The sequence below is a fragment of the Thamnophis elegans genome, chromosome 14 (genome assembly GCF_009769535.1).
Source record: "Thamnophis elegans isolate rThaEle1 chromosome 14, rThaEle1.pri, whole genome shotgun sequence".
Lineage (NCBI taxonomy): Eukaryota > Metazoa > Chordata > Lepidosauria > Squamata > Colubridae > Thamnophis > Thamnophis elegans.
The window spans coordinates 22,496,593-22,519,319 of NC_045554.1; the positions used below are offsets into that span (position 1 = coordinate 22,496,593).

The window sequence follows — 22,727 nt, forward strand, 5'->3', positions numbered from 1 at the left end:
CGCACACGGTATTCAGGTACCCTACGTGGGACTTACACAAGGTAGGGGACGCTCCTACAGGCCCTCCATTTGAGCTTGTACGAACAGTTCCCTTAAGTTCCTGACTCTTACGGTGGACTTTCTGGTGGCCATCTCCTCCGCCAGGCGGATATACCGAACTGCAAGCTCTGTCCACCAGAGAGGATCTCTGCATCTTCCACCAAGACAGGGTGGGGTTATGACTGGATCCGTCCTTCATCCCCAAGGTGGGCCCCTGCTTCCATCGAGCCCAGGAATTGATTTGCCCAACTCCTGTCCAGACCCTTCTCACCCGTTGGAGAAGATGTGGCACACTCTGGGCGTAAGGAGGGCTCTGAGGATTTACCTCAGGAGAACTAGGCCAAACAGGAAATCCGAACTTCTGTTTGTCCTCCTTTTCAACCAGGGTCCTGGGTAACAAGGTGACTTCCACCACAATAGGCAGGTGGTTGCGAACTGCATTGCCACTGCATACCAATCACAGGGTTTACAGACACCAATCATATCACAGCTCACTCCACGCAGAGCACAGCCACATCCACAGCCTGGGCCACGCAGGCATCCATGGCCGAAATCTGCAGGGCTGCCACGTGGGATTTCCCCTCTCCCTTTGCTAGGAACTATAAACTGGACTCTTGCCTCGGCAGAAGCCTCTTTGGCCACAGGGTGTTTGCAGGCGGTTCACAGGGCAGGGCCCATGCCTCAACTGGCGTGAGTGGGGGACATGGGGCTCAGGGGTCTCCCTCCCTAAGGCGTGCAGGCTTTGGTACGTCCCATTCTGGATACTCCTCCCCCCTCACTATGGAGAAAGGGCGTTGATACTTACCTGAAACACCTCTTCTCATAGTGGGGGAGGAGTATCCAGTCCCTCCCTGACTATGTTTGTACGACTAAGTGTTATGTTCATTGTTTATGAAGTTATATAAATATTGCTGCTGAAGACGATAAAAGCTAAGAACTGAATAAGAGTCTGGAGTGAATGGTGCCAACGAGTCGGATAGAGCTCTTTGTCAAATATGGGGAATACCTGGTGGCCAGGGGGCGTTGCCCAAAGAGCTTATCTGACTCATCCAATCACGAGATGACAAGGTCACCCATTCTGGATACTTCCCCCCCCCCCCCCACTATGAGAAAAGGCGTATCAGGTAAGTACCAATGCCCTATTCTTCTGTTTTCCTTGCTACTGTTATCTTTACACTTCTTTTCATTTCTATTTTATTGTTGTAAGCTGCCTAGAATAGCTCCTCTCTAGGAAAGCTTACAGCACGTTGGCAGTAAATCCGTTAAATAAATAAATAAATAAATAAATAAATAAATAAATATAAAAAGTATTTCTTATACATTAGTGGAAAAATAGTTAAAACTAGTAGTCATATGAATTATGTTTTATAATTCATATTGTCAGGTTCAGAGAAAACATCTTTTATATAACCATGTCCTTTCTTTCAGACTCAGTTTCTGATCCAGGAGTGTGCATCATTGATTACAAAGCCAAACTTCATTTCAACACTGTCCTATGCTATTGAAAATCCATTGCATTATCAAAAGGTTTGTATAAACAAGTCATAATTTGTTGCACTTTTCAGCCAGTGTTACATAATTTATGACAGCAAACATTAGTTTTAGCCCTTTAAGAATGTTTGAAGATTATGTGATATTGAAATCTTAATTTGTGCATATCAGACTCAAGCAGCAATTAATTAAAGTATAAAAATTAAACAAACATAAAAATGTAGCTAGGAGAAGCAACTTTAAAAGATTACAGGAGATGCTCCAATCTTAAAGGGTGGTATGCCACAGTGGTCTGTTTGTGCAATATGAACTTAAAAGATAGAGTGTAAGCTAAACATAATTTTAGTCATCAGCATCATAGGAAAGTTGTGTTAATCTATAGTAGCTAACAATCAAGAGAAAGTGGAAATAACTTTTCTGACTAACACATTTTATTAAAAGACATGAGTTTATTGTGTGCTGCAACTCACTTCATCAGATATAAAAGTAATTAGATTGACATGGAAATTATATTGGAGTTATGGAGAAGAAAGAAGGGGGAAAAAATTCAGCCAACCTCAGAAAGTTTGTAACAGACACACTGAGTTTTTAGCATATTACAGATGTTCTCTCCACCTCATGCAATCTAAATCTTAGCTCAGTCCTAGCAATAGCAATAGCAGTTAGACTTATATACTGCTTCATAGGGCTTTCAGCCCTCTCTAAGCGGTTTACAGAGTCAGCCTATCGCCCCCACAGTCTGGGTCCTCATTTCACCCACCCGGAAGGATGGAAGGCTGAGTCAACCTTGAGCCGGTGAGATTAGAACCGCTGAACTGCAGATAACAGTCAGCTGAAGTGGCCTTCTGTACTGCACCCTAACCACTGCGCCACCTTGGCTCCTGTTGTCATGTGTATCTAATCTCATGGAAACCTAAGGCTATTAAATGTGTTAGTCAGAAATGTTAACAATAAGGTTACAGAGACTTGATTGGATGAAATAGGAAGGAGAATCATTTGCAGTTGAGATAGCCTTGATAAATGTGATCTTATATTTCAGTAGGGGTTGCTCAGTGTTTTTTTTGTTTGTTTGTTTGTTTGTAGTTTATTTATAGGCCGCCCTTTTCCCTGAGGGGACTCAGGGCGGCTTACAATCAAAAAAGGAAGGGGAGTGTAGGACAATACAAAAAAAGAAATGTGCACAAAGTAAATTAAACAATAAAACTCAACATTCACTCAGCATTCGGGAGGGGCGAAATAAGATTATCCCAGGCCTGACGGGTTAGCCAGTTCTTGAGGGCTGTACGGAAGGCCTGGACGGTGGTGAGGGTACGAATCTCCACAGGGAGATTGTTCCATAGTGTCGGAGCCGCAACAGAGAAGGCCTCTCCTCCGAGTAGTCGCCAGTCGGCACTGACTGGCGGATGGAATACGGAGGAGGCCAACTCTATGCGATCGGATGGGACGCAGGGAGGTAATTGGCAGAAGGCGGTCTCTCAAATAGCCAGATCCACTACCATGGAGCGCTTATAGGTGGTGAGTAAGACCTTGAAGTGCACCCGGGGACCAACAGGTAGCCAGTGCAGCTCACGGAGGATCGGTGTTATGTGGGCGAACCGTGGTGCGCCCACGATCACTCGCGCGGCCGCATTCTGGACTAGCTGAAGTCTTCGGATGCTCTTCAAGGGCAGCCCCATGTAGAGCACATTACAGTATTCCAGCCTAGAGATCACAAGGGCTCGAGTGACTGTTGTGAGGGCCTCCCGATTCAGGTAGGGCCGCAACTGGCGCACCAGGCGAACCTGGGCAAATGCCCCCTGGTCACAGCTGAGAGATGGTGGTCAAAAGTTAGCTGTGAATCCAGGAGGACTCCCAAGTTGCGGGCCCTTCTGAGGGGTTTAAATTTGTCCCCCAGCCTGAGTGATGGTATGGTGGTCAAATTTTTGGGAGGGAAACACAACAGCCACTCGGTCTTGTCTGGGTTGAGTATCAGCTTGTTCGCTCTCATCCAGTGTTCGCTCTCATCCGTGTCCTTGTACCGTGTTTCCCTGAAAATACGACATGTCCTGAAAATAAGGCCATTGCCAATATTTTTCGGGGGAGCAAAAATATAACCCTCCTCCAAAAATAAGCCCCCCTGGTCAACCTCCCCCCTCCGGCCAGGCAGAGCGCCACTCATCAGCCTAGCAAAGGCACGTTGCTTGATGTCTTGGGGATACCGCTAGGTTGGTCAGTGGGCACTGTGCCCAGCTGGAGAGGGGAGTTGCCGATGGCTGCTTTCTTGCGAATGGACTCCCGAAGTGCCAGGCACAGCCTCAGGAGCTCCCTCTCCAGCTGGGCAGAGCACCATTCACTGACCTAGCAGTATCCCGAAGCCACCAGCTCCCGCTGCTTGGCACATTCAGCACTTGGCACATGGCGCTCTGCCCGGCTGGAGAGGGTGATTGTGTGAGCACATGTTTAGCCCCCAGCTCGCATGCCTCCAAGCCTCACCATGTCCTGGCTGAGCTCACCCTGCAGGGCCAGGGCACCGCCACCACCAGCACAGCACTCTTGAGCATAACTTCTTCGGCTTCCAAACTCCGATATTGGCTGCTGAGTCTTCCGGCAGTGGCCACTGTGGAGTGTGCTCTATAGTTGTGTGCCAGCTGCCGAACACTGGTTGGACAGAGAGTTCTTTAGAAGTTAGATATTTTTTTGCTTTCATAATTTTTGTCTTTTTCCTTCTATTAAAATTGTGTACAACATTCTTGTTTCTTTCAGAGTCCTTAAGCCATCACCCCATCTATTCACCCAGCTGAGCAAAGTGATCAATTAAGCAAAGTTCAAGAGGTGGGCTTACTGTTCTATTCTTATGCGCTCAGCAGTGTGTGTGTGTGTGTGTGTGTGAGAGAGAGAGAGAGGGGGGGAGGGAGAGGAGAGAGAGAGAGAATCCACATCATGATGGAATCCTAGAAACACCCCAGCTAGTATGCTTCTCGTAGCCTTTAGAAATAAGTAGGAGACAATCACCAGCACATCCTCCACTTTACCTTCTACTTCTTGACTGCCTGTAATATTTGTTGTTTCTGTACTTCAGAATGCTAGCATCACCCGCATAATTTTGCTCCCCTGGATGAATGGAATCTATTGGGCATATTGGGGAGGGATTCAAAAGTGGGGCATAGAGCATCAGTATTCAGTCTTGGGGTTTCCCTTTCATCTATCTAGTTACCAATCCTGGTTTGTCATTAGAAGCATGGTGGGAAGGAAGCAGTGAAGTCCTCCCGATCCACACTCTTGCTCAATGCAGGAATTCAAATTTAAAGTGTCCCAAGCATAAGGCATACAGTAATGGGAGTTCATTCCCTTTCTGGTTCCACGGTCAGGATTGTTCTTATGATTCAGGATTTTTCCAAAACTTAATTGAAATATCTCTTTGCAACATTATACCCATTACTCTATGCATACTGATTTGATACAGAATTGGCCATGTTTCTCTTCTGTGTTGTCATCTTTCAGGAATTTTAGTAGTGCTATCATATTCCCCCAGTTTTCTTAAGAATAAGCATACCCAGGTTTGATAGTACTGAATTATAATACATTAACTTTTAACTTCTCTTTATTAATAGGTATTTTTGGTCTTGCTTTGTTGAACTCTTTCAATCCTGATCTACAAGTTTTTGGTAAGATAAATGATAACTGTGTAGAAACTTCTTCCTGAATTTTTAACATAATGGTTTTGTTTGCAACAAACATACCAGTACTTAGCCATTAATGTAGTTCAGCATTTCTTTATTCGAATAATACAGAGAACATAGTAAACCACAAAAATAACTACATCTAATACTAATGTTATGTATCTGTAGGAAGTCAAATCTGTAGCTCCAGATGCTGATTTGCATAAAAAAATATCTTCCCCAAGCATGCTGAGATACAAGATTAACTGGAAAGCACATACTAATTCACTATACCTATGCATGTCCTGTTTTACCTCTAGTAGGTGTTCTATAATAATATAATAATGTCTGTACTGGTAGTCCTCAGCTAACAAGGGCAATTGGAACTGGACATAAAGCATGAGGTTATGTAATGATGCTTAGTAATGCTAATGGCCTGTTGCCATTGTTAAGCAATCATTGTGGGTCATTGAGCGGAGACTTCACATGATTGCCATTTGTGATATCTATTGAGCATCACCATTGATTTTGCTTGTCAGAAGCCATGTTACCGGCATGGGATGCTGCAATGGCCAGATCTCTGAGGAGCAGTGTGGTTGTTAACCAAGGACTCCTTTGTATCATTTACTATAGCCCCCAAGCCATTGCCTAGCATGCTAACAGTTTCTTTCCCCTTTTTAATAGGCTACCCCTTGAATTTAATGTGTAAACAAAATTCCGAACTTCAGACAATGTTGTTTTCTCCTATGCGCTGCTTGGAGAATCCAAGCATGGGTTTAACTTTGTCCATTTGCCTTGAGACTGAGTTAGGAAAAAGTCTTGGCCACGCCTCCTCTGGCTGGAAGAGTTCAATTTTTAACTCAGTCCAGCCTTGGAGAGATGTAAATAATTTTTCTCTAGTTCAATCTAGGCAAAGATTATTTAGCTAGAATTTCTAATTCATTTGGGGTTTTTTTGGTTTATATTTTGGTGTTCTTGATTCGTTGTACTGTTTTTTATTAATTTCTGGCTTGCTTTGTTCCGGAATTTTGTTTATGTATTGGCTGCGGGTGAGTGCGCTGGTTTCTCCTGGTCCGCTGGCTAGAACTTCTTCTACTCAGGCGCCACTGGGCGGCAGGAATATTTGATTGCTGTTTCCCTTGCGCCACGGAGTTTTTTGGCAGCTGAAGATACTGCCTGATCACTAGCTAGCTTTCCTCAATCGTGGATTGGTTTTGGCGACATTGGGAGAGCCAGTATGCCGGTTTCGTGCCGCCTCATTATTATCCATTATTTCAAGGGCTGCAGCAATTATTTTCGGAGCACGGGGAGCCAGTACGCCGTTCCCTCTCCATTTTGTTGCAGGTTCAAATTCCGCACCTTTTCTTAAGGGACAACTGCTTTTAGGGGGTTCCGTTACAGCTCCTGCCATTTTGATTTGTTGCGATTTGAAACAGCAATGGGGTTTTTTGGCGCCAGGAGGGTTGGTTCGCTGCTCTCATGCCATTGCACAGATCGGCTCTTTTCAGTGCGGTCATTGTTCCTGAGCTCTTCAGGGAAAGTTTTTCCCCATCTTTGCTCAACCAGAGTTTGTTTGGACTATTGAAGAGGTTTGGAGTAGGCAGCCCAGCCGCTACATTTGCTGCCACCACTTCCCTGGAAGGGTTATACAGAGAGCCGGGTTCCTGTTGTCCAGGCCTTTCCGTTTATTGCTAATCTTTCATTCTGATGTCTCTACATCCTATGGGTGGGCTAGTGACTCTTAGATCATTCCATTTCAGGTAGCAGCACCGGGGCAGAGGTTTCCCCAAGAACGTAGCCTACACCAGGGTCTTCTAGTGCCAGGGTGGGTAGGCCTACCATCAGGGGCACTTCTACCAGGTCCCACGCAAGCGGGTCGGTGGCTCAGGCCACTTCTGCAGCTGCTGATAGGGATGCTAAAAGGAGGCAGAAGGCATGGGAGAAGCAATTCTCCAAGGCCTCCAGAGGGCAGCAGCTCTCCTCCGGCTTTGACATTGGACACACACTCCTCCCACTCCGCCTGATTCACCCCGTGCTCTGGACACTGCTCAGGGATGGTCACCTGATGTCACCATTTCCCAGGAGTTGTTAACAGAGGAGGTTGGATTGGGGCCCGCTTCCCATCTTGTCTTTCAGGAATGGATCTGACTCCCGATCCTGCAGCCAGGCTCAGCACCAGTGGCTACCTTCTGCCCTACAGTGGCGGGGCTGCATCTGGAGGAGGAACAACCCCAGAGTCTTCCTATGGAGATTTGTGGTCTCATCTCTGCAGCCATATCTCAGGGGATTGATTCTGAACTGCAGCGCAGGGGGCAGGCCTCTAGGTTGCATACCTCGACCAGGGCCTTGTCGGTACCTCTAGATTCTCCTTAACCCCTCCATTCCCTTCACAGTGAGGATTTGCTTGCGGGGGAGGAGGACTTAGGCGACCAGGAATTATCAGAAGATGAGGGCTGGATCCCTTCTCAGGCCTATTCTGCCCCACCTTTTTTTAAATCACTATTATAAAAGGCTAAAACTACAGCTAACATGGAGGGTTCTGCCATCCTCGCTGAAACCTCTGTTGGGTTAGATCCTATGGAGCGCCTCTTCACGGAACAAGTTCAGAGCAGGAGGTCATACCATCTCCCAAACTCTTCCTGGATGTTATCCAGAGGCAGTGGGAGCAGCCCAGTTCTATCCCTCCTCCCAGCAACAATGACCGAAGACTTTATAGCTCTGGGCCAGAATTGGAGGGTTTGCTACAGATTCATCTTGTGGGTCCCCCAGTAGCATCCCTGGCCTCACCGGCCATTGTTCCATCCGATGTGTCAGATGGTTAAAACAGAGGATTGCAAAGCAGAGACACATCAGGCACATCAGTTTCTGAGATTCCACTTTGCAGGGCGACATTACCAGTACAAGGCCCTGCCATTCGGCCTGTCATTTGTTCCCCGGATTTTCACGAAGCTGCTGGCAATGGTGGCCACGCATCTACAATAATTCCCACTCAGGATACAGTGTTATCTCGACAACATCTTAATATAGTCATCGTTCGCAGCGCACGCACGTCGAGACCTTCACATTACAATTCAGGTCTTCCAGCAACACCGGTTCTCCGTGAACTTTCAAATGAGCCATCTCCAGCCATCCACCAGTTTACTGCATCTGGGAGCTGTGATCGATTCAAATGCATGCATGGTCTACCTTTCTCAGGAGAGACGTGGCAGCATCCGGGCGCTGGTGAATCAATTGCTGCTGCAGAGGTCAGTGTCCTTATCAGTCTGTTCCAACTCCGGGGAAAATGATGTGTATAAACATTGTTCCCTGGGCACGACTACATGTACGAACCCTCCAATGGTTCTTGCTCCTGTTTCAGAGGGGCCACACCAGCAGCTCCAACACTAGGGTTCGATTACCACCCAGGCTAATCCGGTCATTGGTCTGGCGCTTTAGAAGGTGTGCCTTTTCAGGGATCGCATCACAGTAACAACCAATGCCAGTCTATTCAGGTGGGAGTCCATATCCAATACCCAAACTCTGGTCACCCAGGGACGTTAGAGCCCAGCGGACCTCCTGAACAAACTCTTCAGAACTTTCAGAATCTAGTGAGAGGGTGCCATGTCCTGATCCTTACCAACAACGTGGCCACCAAGGCTCACATCAACCACCAAGGGGGCATGCACTCAAGGGCCCCCATGCGGGAGGCGGAGGTGCTACATCTCCGGGCAGAGCGACACATTCTATCAGCCAGGGCAGAGCACATTTCCGGGACTGCGAACATACAAGCGGACTGGCTGAGCAAGGACACGGTTGCCAAATGGAATGGCGCCTCCATCCGGACCTGTTCCAGGAGCTGACCCACAGGTTCAGCCAACTGAGTGTGAACCTGTTCGTCCATCCCAGCAATACTCACCTCCTGAGGTTCTTTGCCAGGTTTCCCGGGGCAGAAGGTGTCAACGCTCATTGCATTGCCTGGCCACAGGGCATGCTGTACACATTTCCCTCTCTACCTCTCATCCCAAGGGTCATTTGGAAGGTACTTGCGGAGAGGTACTTGGTCCTGCTCATTGCCCTCCACTGGCCCAGATGTCCCTGGTACACTGACTTGGTCAACCTTCCTGTAGACAGGATATCCCTCAGCCAGGGAGCACTTCTCAATCTAGAGCCCCAGTAATTGCAACTTGCCATCTGGTATTTGAAAGGGATATTTTAGTGCAGGACAATTTCTCCAGGAGAGTCATCCACACGATTCAGGCAGCCAGAAGAGACCTTCCACCACGCACATATACAATGCCACTTGGACTTCGCTTTGCAGATGGTGCCGCTCTAAACGCATAGATCCCAAATCTGCTTCGGTACCACAGGTATTGGATTTTTTTGCAGGATGGGCTAGCAGGGGCCTAACTCTTAACACTCTGCATCGTCAGTTGGCTGCCCTATTCACAGTTGTCTCGAGCAAAGAGGGCCAGATTCTTGCTCACCACCGACGGGTGCCTTCCTTCCTGAAGTGGACAGTGAACCTCAGACCACACATGGTGCATCGCTTCCCTACCTGGAAGTTGTCCATCGTGTTGCAGGCTCTCACCTTCACTCCGTTCGAGTCATTAAGCACCATCAGCCTATGACTGTTGACTCTTAAACTGCCTTCTTCGTGGCCATCACCTTGATCAGGAGGATTTTGGTCCAGTTGGTATGCCCAGATCTCTGCATATTTCATCCTGACAGAGTTGTTTTGTGGCTAGACCCCTCCTTCTTGCCCAAAATCAACTCGTGCTTTCAGAGGGCCCAGGAGATTATTCTTCCAAACATTACTCACATGCCTATGTACCTGTGCGAGAGAAGGTGGCATTATATCGATGTAAGGAGGGCTCTCCGTAGGTATGTCGAGCAGACAGAATCATTATCCGTCTCCTTTCAGCCAGCATCCATGGGTCAGAAGGCGACATCTAACACCGTGGTTGAAGGCTTATGGGATCCAGGCCAAGCCAGTGCCCAGACGTATTACAGCTCACTCCACCAGGAGTGCAACTACCATCGTTGCCTGAGCACCTCAAGCTTCCCTTAGAGGGTGGCGACTTAGTCATCTCCGTCAAGCATTATAAGCTGGATGTTTTTGCCTCTGCCGAGCCTCTTTTGGATGATGTGTACTGCAGAGGGTTATTGCTGCTCCTGAGACCCTGGACCAGACCAGTTCCCTCCCTTAAGACTCTATGCTTTGACATATCCCATGCTTGGATTCTCTAAGCAGTACATAAGAGAAAGACCATGGGCTTACCTGAATAGTCGTTCTATGTGCGCTGCAGAAGACTCCAACCTCACCCTTGTGACTGTCAGATCCAGGGTCTGTGGTTGTATTCCTACAGAACCTACCTGTAGGAATACATTTGCATTTCTCAGATTGCCTGCGCCTTCGTAAAAAACTGAACTCTTCCAGCCAGAAGAGGCGTGGCCAAGACTTTTGGTCTCAAGGCAAATGGACAAAGTTAAACCCATGCTTGGATTCTCCCACAGCACACATAGCACGATCGTTCAGGTAAGCCAACAGTCTTTTTAGGCGGTCACGCTGAGTGTTTCTGTGATATGGAGCTCTTGTGAGATAACCTAAACAATGCACATGTGTTCCTTTTAAATCAGAAGAAAAACATTTATGTTTATTCCTAAAGCAACTGTTAATTGCTGCCTATTTGTCTTTTTTTTTCCTTTCAAGCTGCTCAGTTTATTAAACAGAAGCTTCCTGATCTTCTGCGCTCATATATTGACGCAGACGTCAGTGGCAATCAAGAAGGTGGCTTCCAAGATATTGCAATAGAAGTCTTGCACCTCCTTCTTCCCATCTTCTTTTGGGCAGAAGGGAACCTTTGGGGTTGGACAGGAACAAATTGAGGCTTTCCTCAAAACATTGCGCAGAGGTAAGTTATGCCCATTATGTGTCTATTTGAAAAATTAGGTGGAGTTCTCTGGGTTGTTGCATCCCTGGGGTGCATGATTCCACTTGCTGATGACCTCAGCTGGTGATAGGGAAGGGGTTCATGTTGATCTGTCTTGATATCTCAATGGTTTCTGATGGTCACATTATTGTCAGCCGTGCAAGATACATGAGACCAAGAAAGAAATAGCATATGGGTCTAAAGCTTTTTTAACTAAAACAGCTATGATAATAGAACCTTGCCAGAGGTGAGTTTCAAGTCCCGGCACTACTGGTTTGCTCGTGCAGAAGCATCCAGGCGGATGGGCGGAGCCTCCTGCCTCCACCACTACTGGTTTGGCCAATCTGGGCTGGACAGGGAGCAACCAACCTCTGAATCTTGCACATCTCAATGTGCTTCCCCTTTTTAAATCTTCCTATGAATTGGGGTTTGTGGTGGCCCCTCCGTGTTGTTTGCATAAATCATTTTGTCCTGAGATGAAGCCTTATTTATTTGATCACTTCTTTGGGAGTGGATGTTCTCTCAGTTCTTCAAGGCCATCCTCTATCTCAGTGTTTTTCAACCTTTTTTGTGCAAAGGCACACTTTTTTCATGAAAAAAATCACGAGGCACACCACCATTAGAAAATGTTAAAAAATTTTAACTCTGTGCCTATATTGACTATATATAAAGTAATTCTCCCTCGGCACACCATACACTATGTCACGGCACACTAGTGTGCCGCGGCACAGTGGTTGAAAAACACTGCTCTATCTCACCACAGTATTCTTCTGGACTGGATCTGGGGATTAGGAGTGGGAGACTCAAGTCTGTGGTAGTTTTCCTTTTTCCAGGGTCAGCTCAGTGGGGGCACTGAACCTGTGTCCCTTTGTCTACAGGCTATGAGGCACCAAATGGAGGAGAACAGGCCAGTCTGACCCTGACAAAACTGACTGGTTGGGGGTTTTGAGGCTCCCAAGTCCAGAGATTTTCCATCTTTAGCTCTGAATGTGGTTGCCTCCCCCAGACTGCAGGTGCACAAGATATGAGTCTTCTGGGACTCATGGCTCCTACTCCAAAAGCAGGGGTCTAGAAAAGCCTTTGCACAGGTTGTGTCCATATTTGTATGAGGGAGGCTACTCAAAGTAAATACAGTCACATTTTAGTTGGATTACTATAAAGTGTTCTATGTGGCAGGGGTTAGGGTTAGGGTCTCCATCCTTGGCAACTTTACAACTTGTAGACCTCAACTCCCAGAATTCCTCAGCCAGCATGGTTGGGAGTTTTGGAAGTCATAAATCTTAAAATTCCAAGATTGGAGACCCTTGCTATATGGGACTGCTCTTGCATTTGAAACTTGCAACTGGTTCAGGATGAGCAGTGTGGGCACTTTTAAGCATTTTGTGATACAGCCATGTACCCCTTTGACTCACAAACTACCCTAGCTTTTAGTAGGCTGTCATGTGCAGTTCAAAGCGCTGGTTAGAAGTGCTGGCTTATCTACTAGACTTTTCATCAGGTATTTATTTTAACATCCATGTTTCTATGGAATGAACAATACTTGTAGTCTTGCTTAGAGAACAAATATCTAATCCCAAATCATGGACTCATCACAGTAAACAGTTATATCTTTCTCAGCCTTGAAAGCTGCACTTTTCGCTGTTAATTGGCAAGCAGTTAAATTTTTGTCTGGGATCACATGAGAAATTAGTACTGTAGAATAATCCTGAATTGGTGATGAGCAAGCACATAAATTTAATAAATAATTAGAAATTCTATGCCAAGCAAAGGATACCTTTAATGATTCTGAGAGGGTGTGTTTTGCATATCTAAATCATTAAGTATATACTTAAAATATCTATTGACAAAACAATAGCACAGAAATTGTCAACCTATGATTTATTAGACGGATATGGCCCACCACCTAATATCATCTGGCCTGTAGTCTCAAAAGAAAATGAGAAAGTGGGAGAGAGCAACTCGCCATCCACTCATAAGTGTGACTTCTGGCCCCAATGGAGGAAGGTTGCTGACCCCTGTTTTAGAAATTTCAGATGTACTTGAAATGCCAGGATCATTAAGAGTTTTTTAAATGAAATCAACAATTCAGTTTTACATGAAATTAAAAAAAGGCAGTGAAGAATAATGTTAGTAAATCCCAACCATAACACATGGAATGAAATTTTGGACAATTAACAATTAATTGCTTAATAGCATGATTTAGAATAAAAAACAGACATGATAACAGAACCTGTTTTTGTGTATGTGCCCATTGTGAATGCTAATTTTTTTTCCATCCCTAGATTTCCCTCAGGAGCGTTGCCCTGTGGTGCTTGCACCACTCCTATACCCTGAAAACGGGACATTCTAATGGACAGGATCCTGCCTGACTCTGGAGGGATAGCAAAAACCATGATGGAGAGTTCTCTTGCAGACTTCATGCAGGAAGTTGGCTATGGCTTTTGTACAAGGTATTTCACTGAATTATTCAAAGTGTTTTTCAGAATGAAATAAAGATAATTTAAATCTTGGGAGTTACAACATACAGCATTGTAGGAGAATGCCAAACTTGTGCAATATTGATGTGATTAAATATATAATGTAATGCTCCATTTAGAACAGTGGTTCTCAACCTGTGGGTCAGGACCCCTTTGGGGGGTCGACGGACCCTTTCACAGGGGTCGCCTAAGACCATCGGAAAAAACATTTTCAAAAAAATATGGAAAACATAAAATAATTTTATGGTTGAGGGTCACCACAACATGAGGAACTGTATTAAAGGGTCGCGGCATTAGGAAGGTTGAGACCCACTGATCTAGAACATCCATGTGATGGTACTTTTGCTTAGTAATCTCCGCCTTTGAGATTTGAGGAGGATACCTGGATCTTTCCCACTCAAGCCAAGAAATAACTGATTGCTCTATTTTCAAATAGTTATTTAATCACTGCTCTGTGCTATTTAAATCTCAGAAGGTTGTTCCACGTGTCTGTTATTCTCCAAATCTGACTGCGGGTTTTATATTGGAGCCCAAGTATTTACCAAAAAAGAAAGTGCTTGAAATGTTGCTTCAAGCAAGAGTCCAGAAGTCCCCAAGGGATTGCAGAGTGAGGTGTCTGGAGCTCTAAGTGGACATAAACAGACCATGCCTTATCCTGAAGCTCACATGAAGGTGGAACAGAAATGTTTATATCTGGACACATAAAATCTTCAGTAACTGATATATTTTTGGGAAGGCCTTGGAAAGATATTCAAGTTACTTAGTTACTCATCCATCAAAATTTTGGACCTAAAGTCATCTTAAAATTCAGCCAGAATTATAAACAATTAAAAAGGCCTGGTGAGAGTATTTCAGAACTTTTGAGGATTACAGGAGAGAAGACCTGCTTTGAGTATCTGTCACTCATATCTCAGCACATGAGGACACCTTGTTTAACATAGGCTGAGGTGAGAATCTTGAAGGAGAGGTGTTCTTTCAGGTACAATGGGCTTAGTTTTGGAGAAGGTGAAAAGAGAGATCAGGCTAGAATCGCCACCTAGCCACAAATGAACTGCAGTGTTACACATCGCTGTTCTCCAGTGCGCTGCTTGGAGAGTCCAAGCGTGTGGTTAACACAGCCTATCTGCCCTTGGACTGAGTAATGATTTTCTTGACCTAGCCTCCCTTTGCCTCTCCATGTTCAGTTTAAAAACTCAGTCCGCATGTTGGGACTGTTTTGGGAGTGCTCCAGTTCAAGAACAGATAGGCTGGGGTTCCCAATTGCATTTTGACCAGCTTTCTTCATATTTATCAACAAGAGTATTGTGCAGGTTTGATTGACAGCTGAGAAGCCAGCCCTGTCACCCGCTGGTCGCAAACGGTCAGGGCGTGCGAGCCGCTTGTCCAGCGGCTGCTGGCAAGCGGTGGGGGAGGCTCCCACCCCCGACCGCCATCCTACTGAAGCTTCGTGGGCGTTTTTCCGCTAGCGGTTTCTGATCTACCCAGCAACAACGGCGACCATTAGCTGCTTCGCGCGCTTTTGGTGGGTGGAGCTCCACACCCATCCATTAGGGGGGGAGCACCTATCTGAGATTGCAAGCGTCCAAGCAGACTGGCTGAGTAGGTCGACTGTGGATGATTCGGAGTGGCAGTTGCATCCAGATCTGTTCCATGACCTGTCCTATCGATTCGGCCAGCCAACAGTGGATTTGTTTGCCCATCTAATGAACACTCAGCTCTGAGATTTCTTTGTCCAAGGAGTGGACAAAGCCTGGGAGGGGGTTGCTGTATGCCTTCCCCTTGCCTCTCATTCCGAGAGTCATCTGGAAGATATTGCGGGAGGGAGCGGAAGTGTTCCTCGTAGCTCCCCACTGGCCCAGGCACACCTGGTACACCGACCTCGTCAACCTGTCCATCTTGTGCCTTTGGTGGATTCCCAACAACAGGATTGTCCTCAGCCAAGGGGCCATACTACTCCGGGGCACAATGGCTTCAATTAGCACATAAGGGGACATCTTGAGGCGCGGCCCGAACTCTCCAGGAGGGTCATCCAGACCTCCAGGCGGCCAGACGACCTTCTACTACATAGGATATACAGGGCACCGTGGGCAACCCTTCTCCAGGTGGAGCCGCAGACAGGCGCTGGACCCAGTTGTCAGCTTCAGTACCTTAGGTCTTAGAATTTTTACAGGACAGACTGGATAAAGGGTTGGCACTAACTACCCTTCAGAGGAAAGTTGCGGTTGTTGTCCACAGTCATGCCGTCGGTGGACTCTCATACTCTTGTCACCCATCCTAGGTTACGTACCTTCCTCAAGGGGGCGACAACATCAAGCCTCCTGTAGTCCATCTGTATACCACCTGGGACTTGACTCTTGGTTACAGGCACTCATATCTCCTGCAATTGAACCGTTAAGGCCATCCAGCCTTTTGTTTGCTGACCTTTAAAGTGGTTTTCCTCGTCGCCATCACCATCGGCCAGGAGAGTGTTGGAGCTGGCAGCCCTCTTGGCCAGAGAGGACCTATGTATTCTTCATGCAGGACACAGTCGGCCTTAGTTTGGATCTGTCATTCCCTTCCGAAGGTCACTCCTGTTTCACCAGGGCCAGGAGGTCATCCTCCGAATTTTTGTCCTAGGACGAGCCATACCTGGAATGTAACTGGCACCTCCTACATGTCCGTCAGGCTCTTCACAATGTTAAGCGCGTAGCGGGCTTTTCAAGATCAGAGGCCCCTCTTCATTTTGTTCCAGAAAAGTGACGCCTTCTACCATCGGTCGATGGCTAAAGGCAGCCAAGGTGGCGCAGTGGTTTAAAAGCCAGCACTGCAGGCTACTGCTAGATCAGCAGGTCAGCGGTTCAACTCTCACCGGCTCAGGGTTGACTCCGCCTTCCATCCTTCCGAGGTGGGTCAAATGAGGACCCCAGATTGTTGGGGGCAATATGCTGACTCTCTGTTAAACCGCTTAGAGAGGCCTGAAAGGCCTATGAAGCGGTCTATAAGTCTACTGCTATATTGCTATTGCATAGCAGTAGTATATGAACACCAATCTCGACCTTTACTTCAGATGTGTAACTGCCTACCTTCATTAAGAGTGCGGCCACCACAGCAGCTTGGACCACACAGGCATCATTAGAAAAAAATATGCAGGGTGGCAACATGGTCTTCTCTGTCGCCCTTCAACAAACATTACAAATTGGACAAATTGCCTCAGCTGAGGCGGCATTTGGCAACAGGATATGCAGAGGTTCAATCGGAATCCATAAGCCTGGACCAGACCTCTTCATGCCCATGAGACTTGTTAGCTTGGGTATGTCTCATGCTGGGTTCTCCAAGCAGCACACAGGAGAAAGTCTGTTGACTTACCTGAACGGCTGTTTCTCTGTGCGCTGCGGGAGATTCCCAAACCCGCCCTGTGCCCGGCTGGTCCAGGATTTGTGGACGGATTTGTTGACTTCATTTTACACCATCTTGGACATTCATTTTACACCATCTTGGACATTCTGTGCTTCTTTAAAAAACTGACTTCCGGAAGCCAAGAGAGGTTGTGGTAAAGACTTTTTCAACTAGTCCTCCTAAGCTAATTGGCTGAAATTTAACCACACTTGGATTCTCCCGCAGTGCACAGAGAACAACTGTTGAGGTAAGCCAATGGACTTTTTCAAATAATTTTAGAACCTATTTTTATTTCTGAGATCTTCACATTACTATGCATTTGTTGACTTGTATAAGCCCCATATTGTATAAGTTATTTAATATGGGCAATGTAATATTTTTAAATAAAACAAACATATCATCTTCATACGTTAGCGTGGGAAGAATGTCGCCAGTATCATCACACAGTTTGGTGTTTGGAGAGGTTACAGCTGCCCAGGTTGCCAGGGTTTTGGGAATGATGGCTCGGCAACTTCTGGATTGACAGATGGTATTCCATTACAGGTAAAAAAAACTAAAAGGGGCTTTAGCACTGTCAAAAATTAGGGTTTTTTTTTCTGGAGAACACACCTGTTCTGATCTAGGCTTCCCAAGATCATGAAGCAGACACCTTGTCCAGATAAAACCTCTTTATTTAAGTTAAAGGGAATTCCTCTCCAGCAAACAGTCTTTCATGAGATTTCACAACTACAGATCTTTATTAGGCTTTTAGAGTTGCCAGGCCTATATTTTCAAATGCCATGCTGTAGCAACAGTTACTTGGCAAGAAGTCAGGAATAGATCTTCATCCTAATGAATTGAACTAATTGTCTCCTGCAAACTCCCCTCCCCTGTCGTTCCTCTTTATTCCCTATGGGAGGAGCCATTCACCATCCACGTGCATTTGCTTCCTAGTTTGGCCCTTGTTCCTTAGCTGTTCCCTTCTCCTGGCAGCTCTGTGCATGCGCACATTGGAACAGTCTCCAGTTCTTCTTCTGCTCAATGATAACCAACACCGAAGGCAGCTGATAACTGTTGGTTGGCCCCGTCCCATCTCTGCCTCTGATGCAGAGCACACATCAGGCCTTTCCCAGACATCCAGGACTGGCGCATGTTCCTCCCCAATCTCCTCACTGTCTGAGTCTGCTACCAGCTCCGCTGCCGCTGGAGGGCCACAATAACAACCCCTTTGATAGCACAAACTGTCGTGGTCACTGTTGAAAGTCCACATCAGACATTATCAGAAGGCAAACTGGAAATGAGGATGGTTCATGGGTGTCTGGCTGGTTCTGTTTTACCTTGTAAAAATGAAAGCAATACAGTAGTCTTCATTTAATGGCAATTTGCAGTTCAACAGTGATGAATAGAAACTTTACAACCAATCCTTGCATATAGAAACTTTACAGGTCTGTAAAGCAAAGGAAAGTGAGGGTAAGGTCAAAGCACAATCGCAGTTTAACTTAGTGACTGCTTTAACAAGCAATTACCCGTCCACTGTTTGATCACTAGACAAGGACTGCCTGTATTTAAGAAATAGAGATAGGGGTCTTGGTAGGCACTAAGTAAATGTCCTTGAATGTAAGACTTACATTATTACCCATCCCTCTGTTATAAATGATTAGAATTTTAATTGACTTTAAAGTGAGTGAGTAGGGAACTGACTTTTTTTTTTTTAAAACACTGCCCATTAAAATTGTCTGGTTTGTGCTTTCAACTTACTGATTATTTAAATCTGTCTTATAGACATACAGAAGCAGTTTGTTGAATACGTGCTTGGAGATCATGGCAGCTCCTTCCCTAGTTCAGTGGTCGCTACTGGTGTCTTACAGCTGCCATTAATGCAGGATGGTTTAGCAATATAAAATGAAGGCAGAAGGTGGTGTATTGGGACAGAATACCAATCACGGACAGAGTTAGGTCTGCAAGTGGACATCCAACGGTACTTTTGCCTAGAAAGTTTATCAGTAGGCTGAGGAAGACTTATTTAAATATGATTTGTCAGGATAATAAATGTAAATGAAAAAAGGATAAAAGCGGGTTTCTTTGCTACAAATTTTGACATGCTTTGAAAGTTTACCTCATGGGAGCTGGGAGAATGAATCCATCTACATGAGTTAAATATTTTATTCATCTCCAAAATACATTTACTCTCTAAAAGTAATATAAACATGCATGTACATGTTTAATTTGCAGTCTATTTCTGCCCCTGGAAGTGGAATTTGGAGTGATGGAAGAGATAAAATGATGGAACACAGGACTCATCCATGGAATGTTGAAGTTTTGATTGATGTGCTTAAAGAACTGGTATGTTCATAAAATGAAACCCAAATGTATTTCTGGAATTAAGAAACTATTGCTCATTTAATGACTACTGGGGTGTTACTGTTGTGGCACAAGTTGCAGTTTTTTTTTTTTTGTCTTGATAAAAAAATATCCTTTGCCACACATGCATGCTATTTATTTAGATTAGAGGTGTCAAATTTAATTTCATTGAGGGTTGCATCAGCATTATGGTTGCCCTCAAAAGACAGTTGCATATAAGAGTATGATGACTCACAATGGCCAGGAGGGTGTGGCTGGGTGATCCCAGCTGGGCATGACCGGGTGGGTGTATCCGGCTCGACACCGATCACTGGGCGCAACTGACTTGGGGGTGGAGCAAGTTGCCCTGGCTAACTCGACATGGGGACAGTTTGGTGCCCCACAAGCCCCCCACCTTCCCAAACTGCTGGCAGCTGAGCATGTGTGTGCACACACACACACACACCGCATTCTAAGTTTGGGGACTTACCCACACAGGAAAGAGAGGGCGAAACCCAGGCAATATTGGCAGTTTGCAAGTTCAGATGTGGATAAGTCTCCAAGCCATTCACACTCACTTCCAGCCCACCGGAATTTGCTGCGCAGTGTGAGTGCCCCCCCCTCCGCGCATGCTCATGCGTCCCTTGCCCTCGGCATTGGCCCGAAAACCAGCTGGCTGGCGGGAGGCACGCCTGCATTTGCATGCTAGTGGAGCTGGGCTGGAATGGTTGACGTACCCGCAGTGAGGGCTCTGCGTGCCACGGATCTAGGTGAACAGGAATTGTTGGAGGATGAGAGGCCGCTGCCTGACAGACCTGCTTTCTCTGGACTCTCCCGATCCCCCTTGTTTAAATCTCTTTTGTACAAGACCATGACCATGGCCAATATGGGATGTACTGCTGTCCCAGCTGAAGCTTTGTTGGGGTTGGATCCGACAGAGCGCCTCTTTTCAAAGCAGGTCCCTGAACAGGAAGTTATACTATCTCCAAAGCTGTTCCTGGCCATCATCCAGAGAAGTGGACCCAGCCTGGTTCCATCCTTCCACCTAGCAACAATGACTGGAAACTTTACAGTTGCGGTCCGGGCCTGAGGGAGGGGGACTCCAGCAGCTCCTGACTGTAGATCCTCCCATAGCCTCCTTGCCCTCATCTACCATTGTACCATCCATTGTATCGGAGGGGCTAAAGGCGGAAAACCGCAAGGCAGACACTCTGCAAGACGCATCAGGCAGCCGCCTGGACGCTTCGAGCGGCTACAGCTGCCTCCTTTTTAATAAACCAACTTCCCTGGTTTGGCTTAGACAATTGCAGGCCAGACTATCAGCTGAGAATCTGCAGCTGCACCAGGACATAAACAAATTGGTAGCAGCCGTGGAATTCTCCTCTGATGCAACTCTTAATGCTGCCAGGTTTGCATCTAATGTGATGGCCCAATGTCTCTTTTGGCTTCACCACTGGCAGGCGGACATGCATTACAAATGGGGCCTGGCTTCTGCGTCCTTAGGGGTGACACACTATTTGGAGAGGCACTAGATCCCATCCTTGTGGAGACTAGGGACAAGCGTAAGGTTCTCCCATACACATACAGACAAGCCGACCGCAGGTTAACAGTCCTTTCAGGCGGGAGATCCGGGTTTCAATGCATCCCAGTATCATCGATACTACCTTCAAGGGCCTGACTAATCTCAGGACAGATCAAGGTTCAGGAACAGAGGTAGGCAGCAACAGCAGCAATCTCCAACCAGGTGGCCATATCAAGGGTCCAATAACCAGCCCTTTCATAGGTTCAAGTGACACTCCAACAGATCTACCCATTTGTGGTCGCTTGAAATATTTTGCAGCCCCTCGAGACATTTTAGAGCCAAGGTGGCGCAGTGGTTAAATGCAGCACTGCAGGCTACTGCTAGATCAGCAGGTCAGCGGTTCAAATCTCACCGGCTCAGGGTTGACTCAGCCTTCCATCCTTCCGAGGTGGGTAAAATGAGGACCCAGATTGTTGGGGGCAATATGCTGACTCTCTGTAAACCGCTTAGAGAGGCCTGAAAGGCCTATGAAGCGGTATATAAGTCTACTGCTATTGCTATTGCTATTGCTATTTCATCGGATGCCCTGTCCCCAGGTGCCAGGTCAAGAAGGGCTCCAGAGAGCTTTGAGTCAGACCTGTTGGGGAGCTTGCCTCGCTCCCTGCAGGCATCCAAAGCGCCTCTCCTTGTGCCCCGTCCCTTCAGGATGGTTCCAGTCCACAAAGGACCTCTCAACAACAGCTTGCCAGCTGGCTTTTCGTGTAGCTTGGCAGAGCTCCTATTTTCCCAGCTGTTCTCGCCGGGGCGCTTCTGGGTATTTCCTGAAGTGTGCACATATGTTATATGTGTTAGCTGAAGATCCTCCTGAGCTTTTCCAATATTTTTGCAATGTATGGAATGGCAATGTTCCTTCATTTATTGTCTCTTTGTATGCTTTGAAGCTCCTACTGGGTCTTTTTGGAGGATTTGATGAAGGCCCACTTGGGATAGTCACATGTTCTGATGGCTTCCTTGGTGTGTTTTGGTTCTTTTCTTTCCATTTCCCTTTTCTTTGTTGGTAGGCAGGGTTTCAGCTCAGCAGTGTAGTTATCTTGGATGAGAAGCGAACTGTCTTGAAGAAAAAACAAAGTCCAGTGCGTCTTGAAAAAACATGTCAGGTTTCCAAAAATGCCCTAATTGATTCAGGAGTCTCGAGCCAAATTTCAAAAGAAAATAAGTCATCTATTAGGAGCATTTATTTTGGCAAGACCTTTTACAGTCAGATCTGAGTCTTATTTGAGTTATAGTTGAACTTTACCCCCTGTTCTTCCCTCCCTCAGTCTGTTTCATAAATCACATTCCCCAATGAGGTGCACCCCTCCCAAATCTGCTGCAGTAATCTGAGATCTGATTCTAGCCGAAAGTATGCGTGGAATGTGTTTCCCCCCCCCCCTTTCCTCACCATGGCAACTTTAGGAGTTGGCAAAACACCTTTGGGACAACTGTGACCTGGATGTGAGAATCTCCATAAAATAGATGATCAGAGAAGAAGGCACCAAACTGACAGTCCCAAGTTCATTCAGGAACTGTTCTTAGTGATTTAAACTCATTTGTGGTAGTCCAGTGATTTGGAGTAATCCTGATGCTTTCCTAGGGTTTGCTATCATGTTAAGGGTTTGATTTATTCCAGGCCCCCAAAGTAAAGCTCCCTGTTTCCCCTCCTATTTTCTGCAACACCCCCCTTTTGTGCCTTTGCTTTATGTGAGCAGTGTGTATGCTTTCCACTCATGTTTTCCACCCATACTCGCACTAGAGCAGAGGGCACTTGTGATCATTCACGAAGTTTCCTCAAGCAGTGGAGAAAATTCATGCACATTTCAGTTGCCCAGCCTCTGTGGCCTAGTTTCGAACAGGCCACGGCCTGTTGGATACCCCTGCTCTCGATCTCCTTTAACTCTTAGTTCAATTTAAATGCCAC

General features: G+C 46.3%; 1 protein-coding gene across 1 annotated transcript in view; it reads left to right on the forward strand.

The window, feature by feature from the left end:
* CNOT1 (CCR4-NOT transcription complex subunit 1) overlaps nt 1–22,727 on the forward strand; it is a 138,214-nt gene that overhangs the window by 16,663 nt on the left and 98,824 nt on the right. The window contains 12 exon segments of the mRNA XM_032230846.1: nt 1,468–1,570; nt 4,275–4,352; nt 5,121–5,174; nt 10,858–10,987; nt 10,989–11,059; nt 13,360–13,407; nt 13,410–13,527; nt 14,090–14,107; nt 17,364–17,385; nt 17,387–17,438; nt 17,441–17,472; nt 19,141–19,251. Coding sequence (XP_032086737.1) covers nt 1,468–1,570; nt 4,275–4,352; nt 5,121–5,174; nt 10,858–10,987; nt 10,989–11,059; nt 13,360–13,407; nt 13,410–13,527; nt 14,090–14,107; nt 17,364–17,385; nt 17,387–17,438; nt 17,441–17,472; nt 19,141–19,251 — 837 coding nt within the window.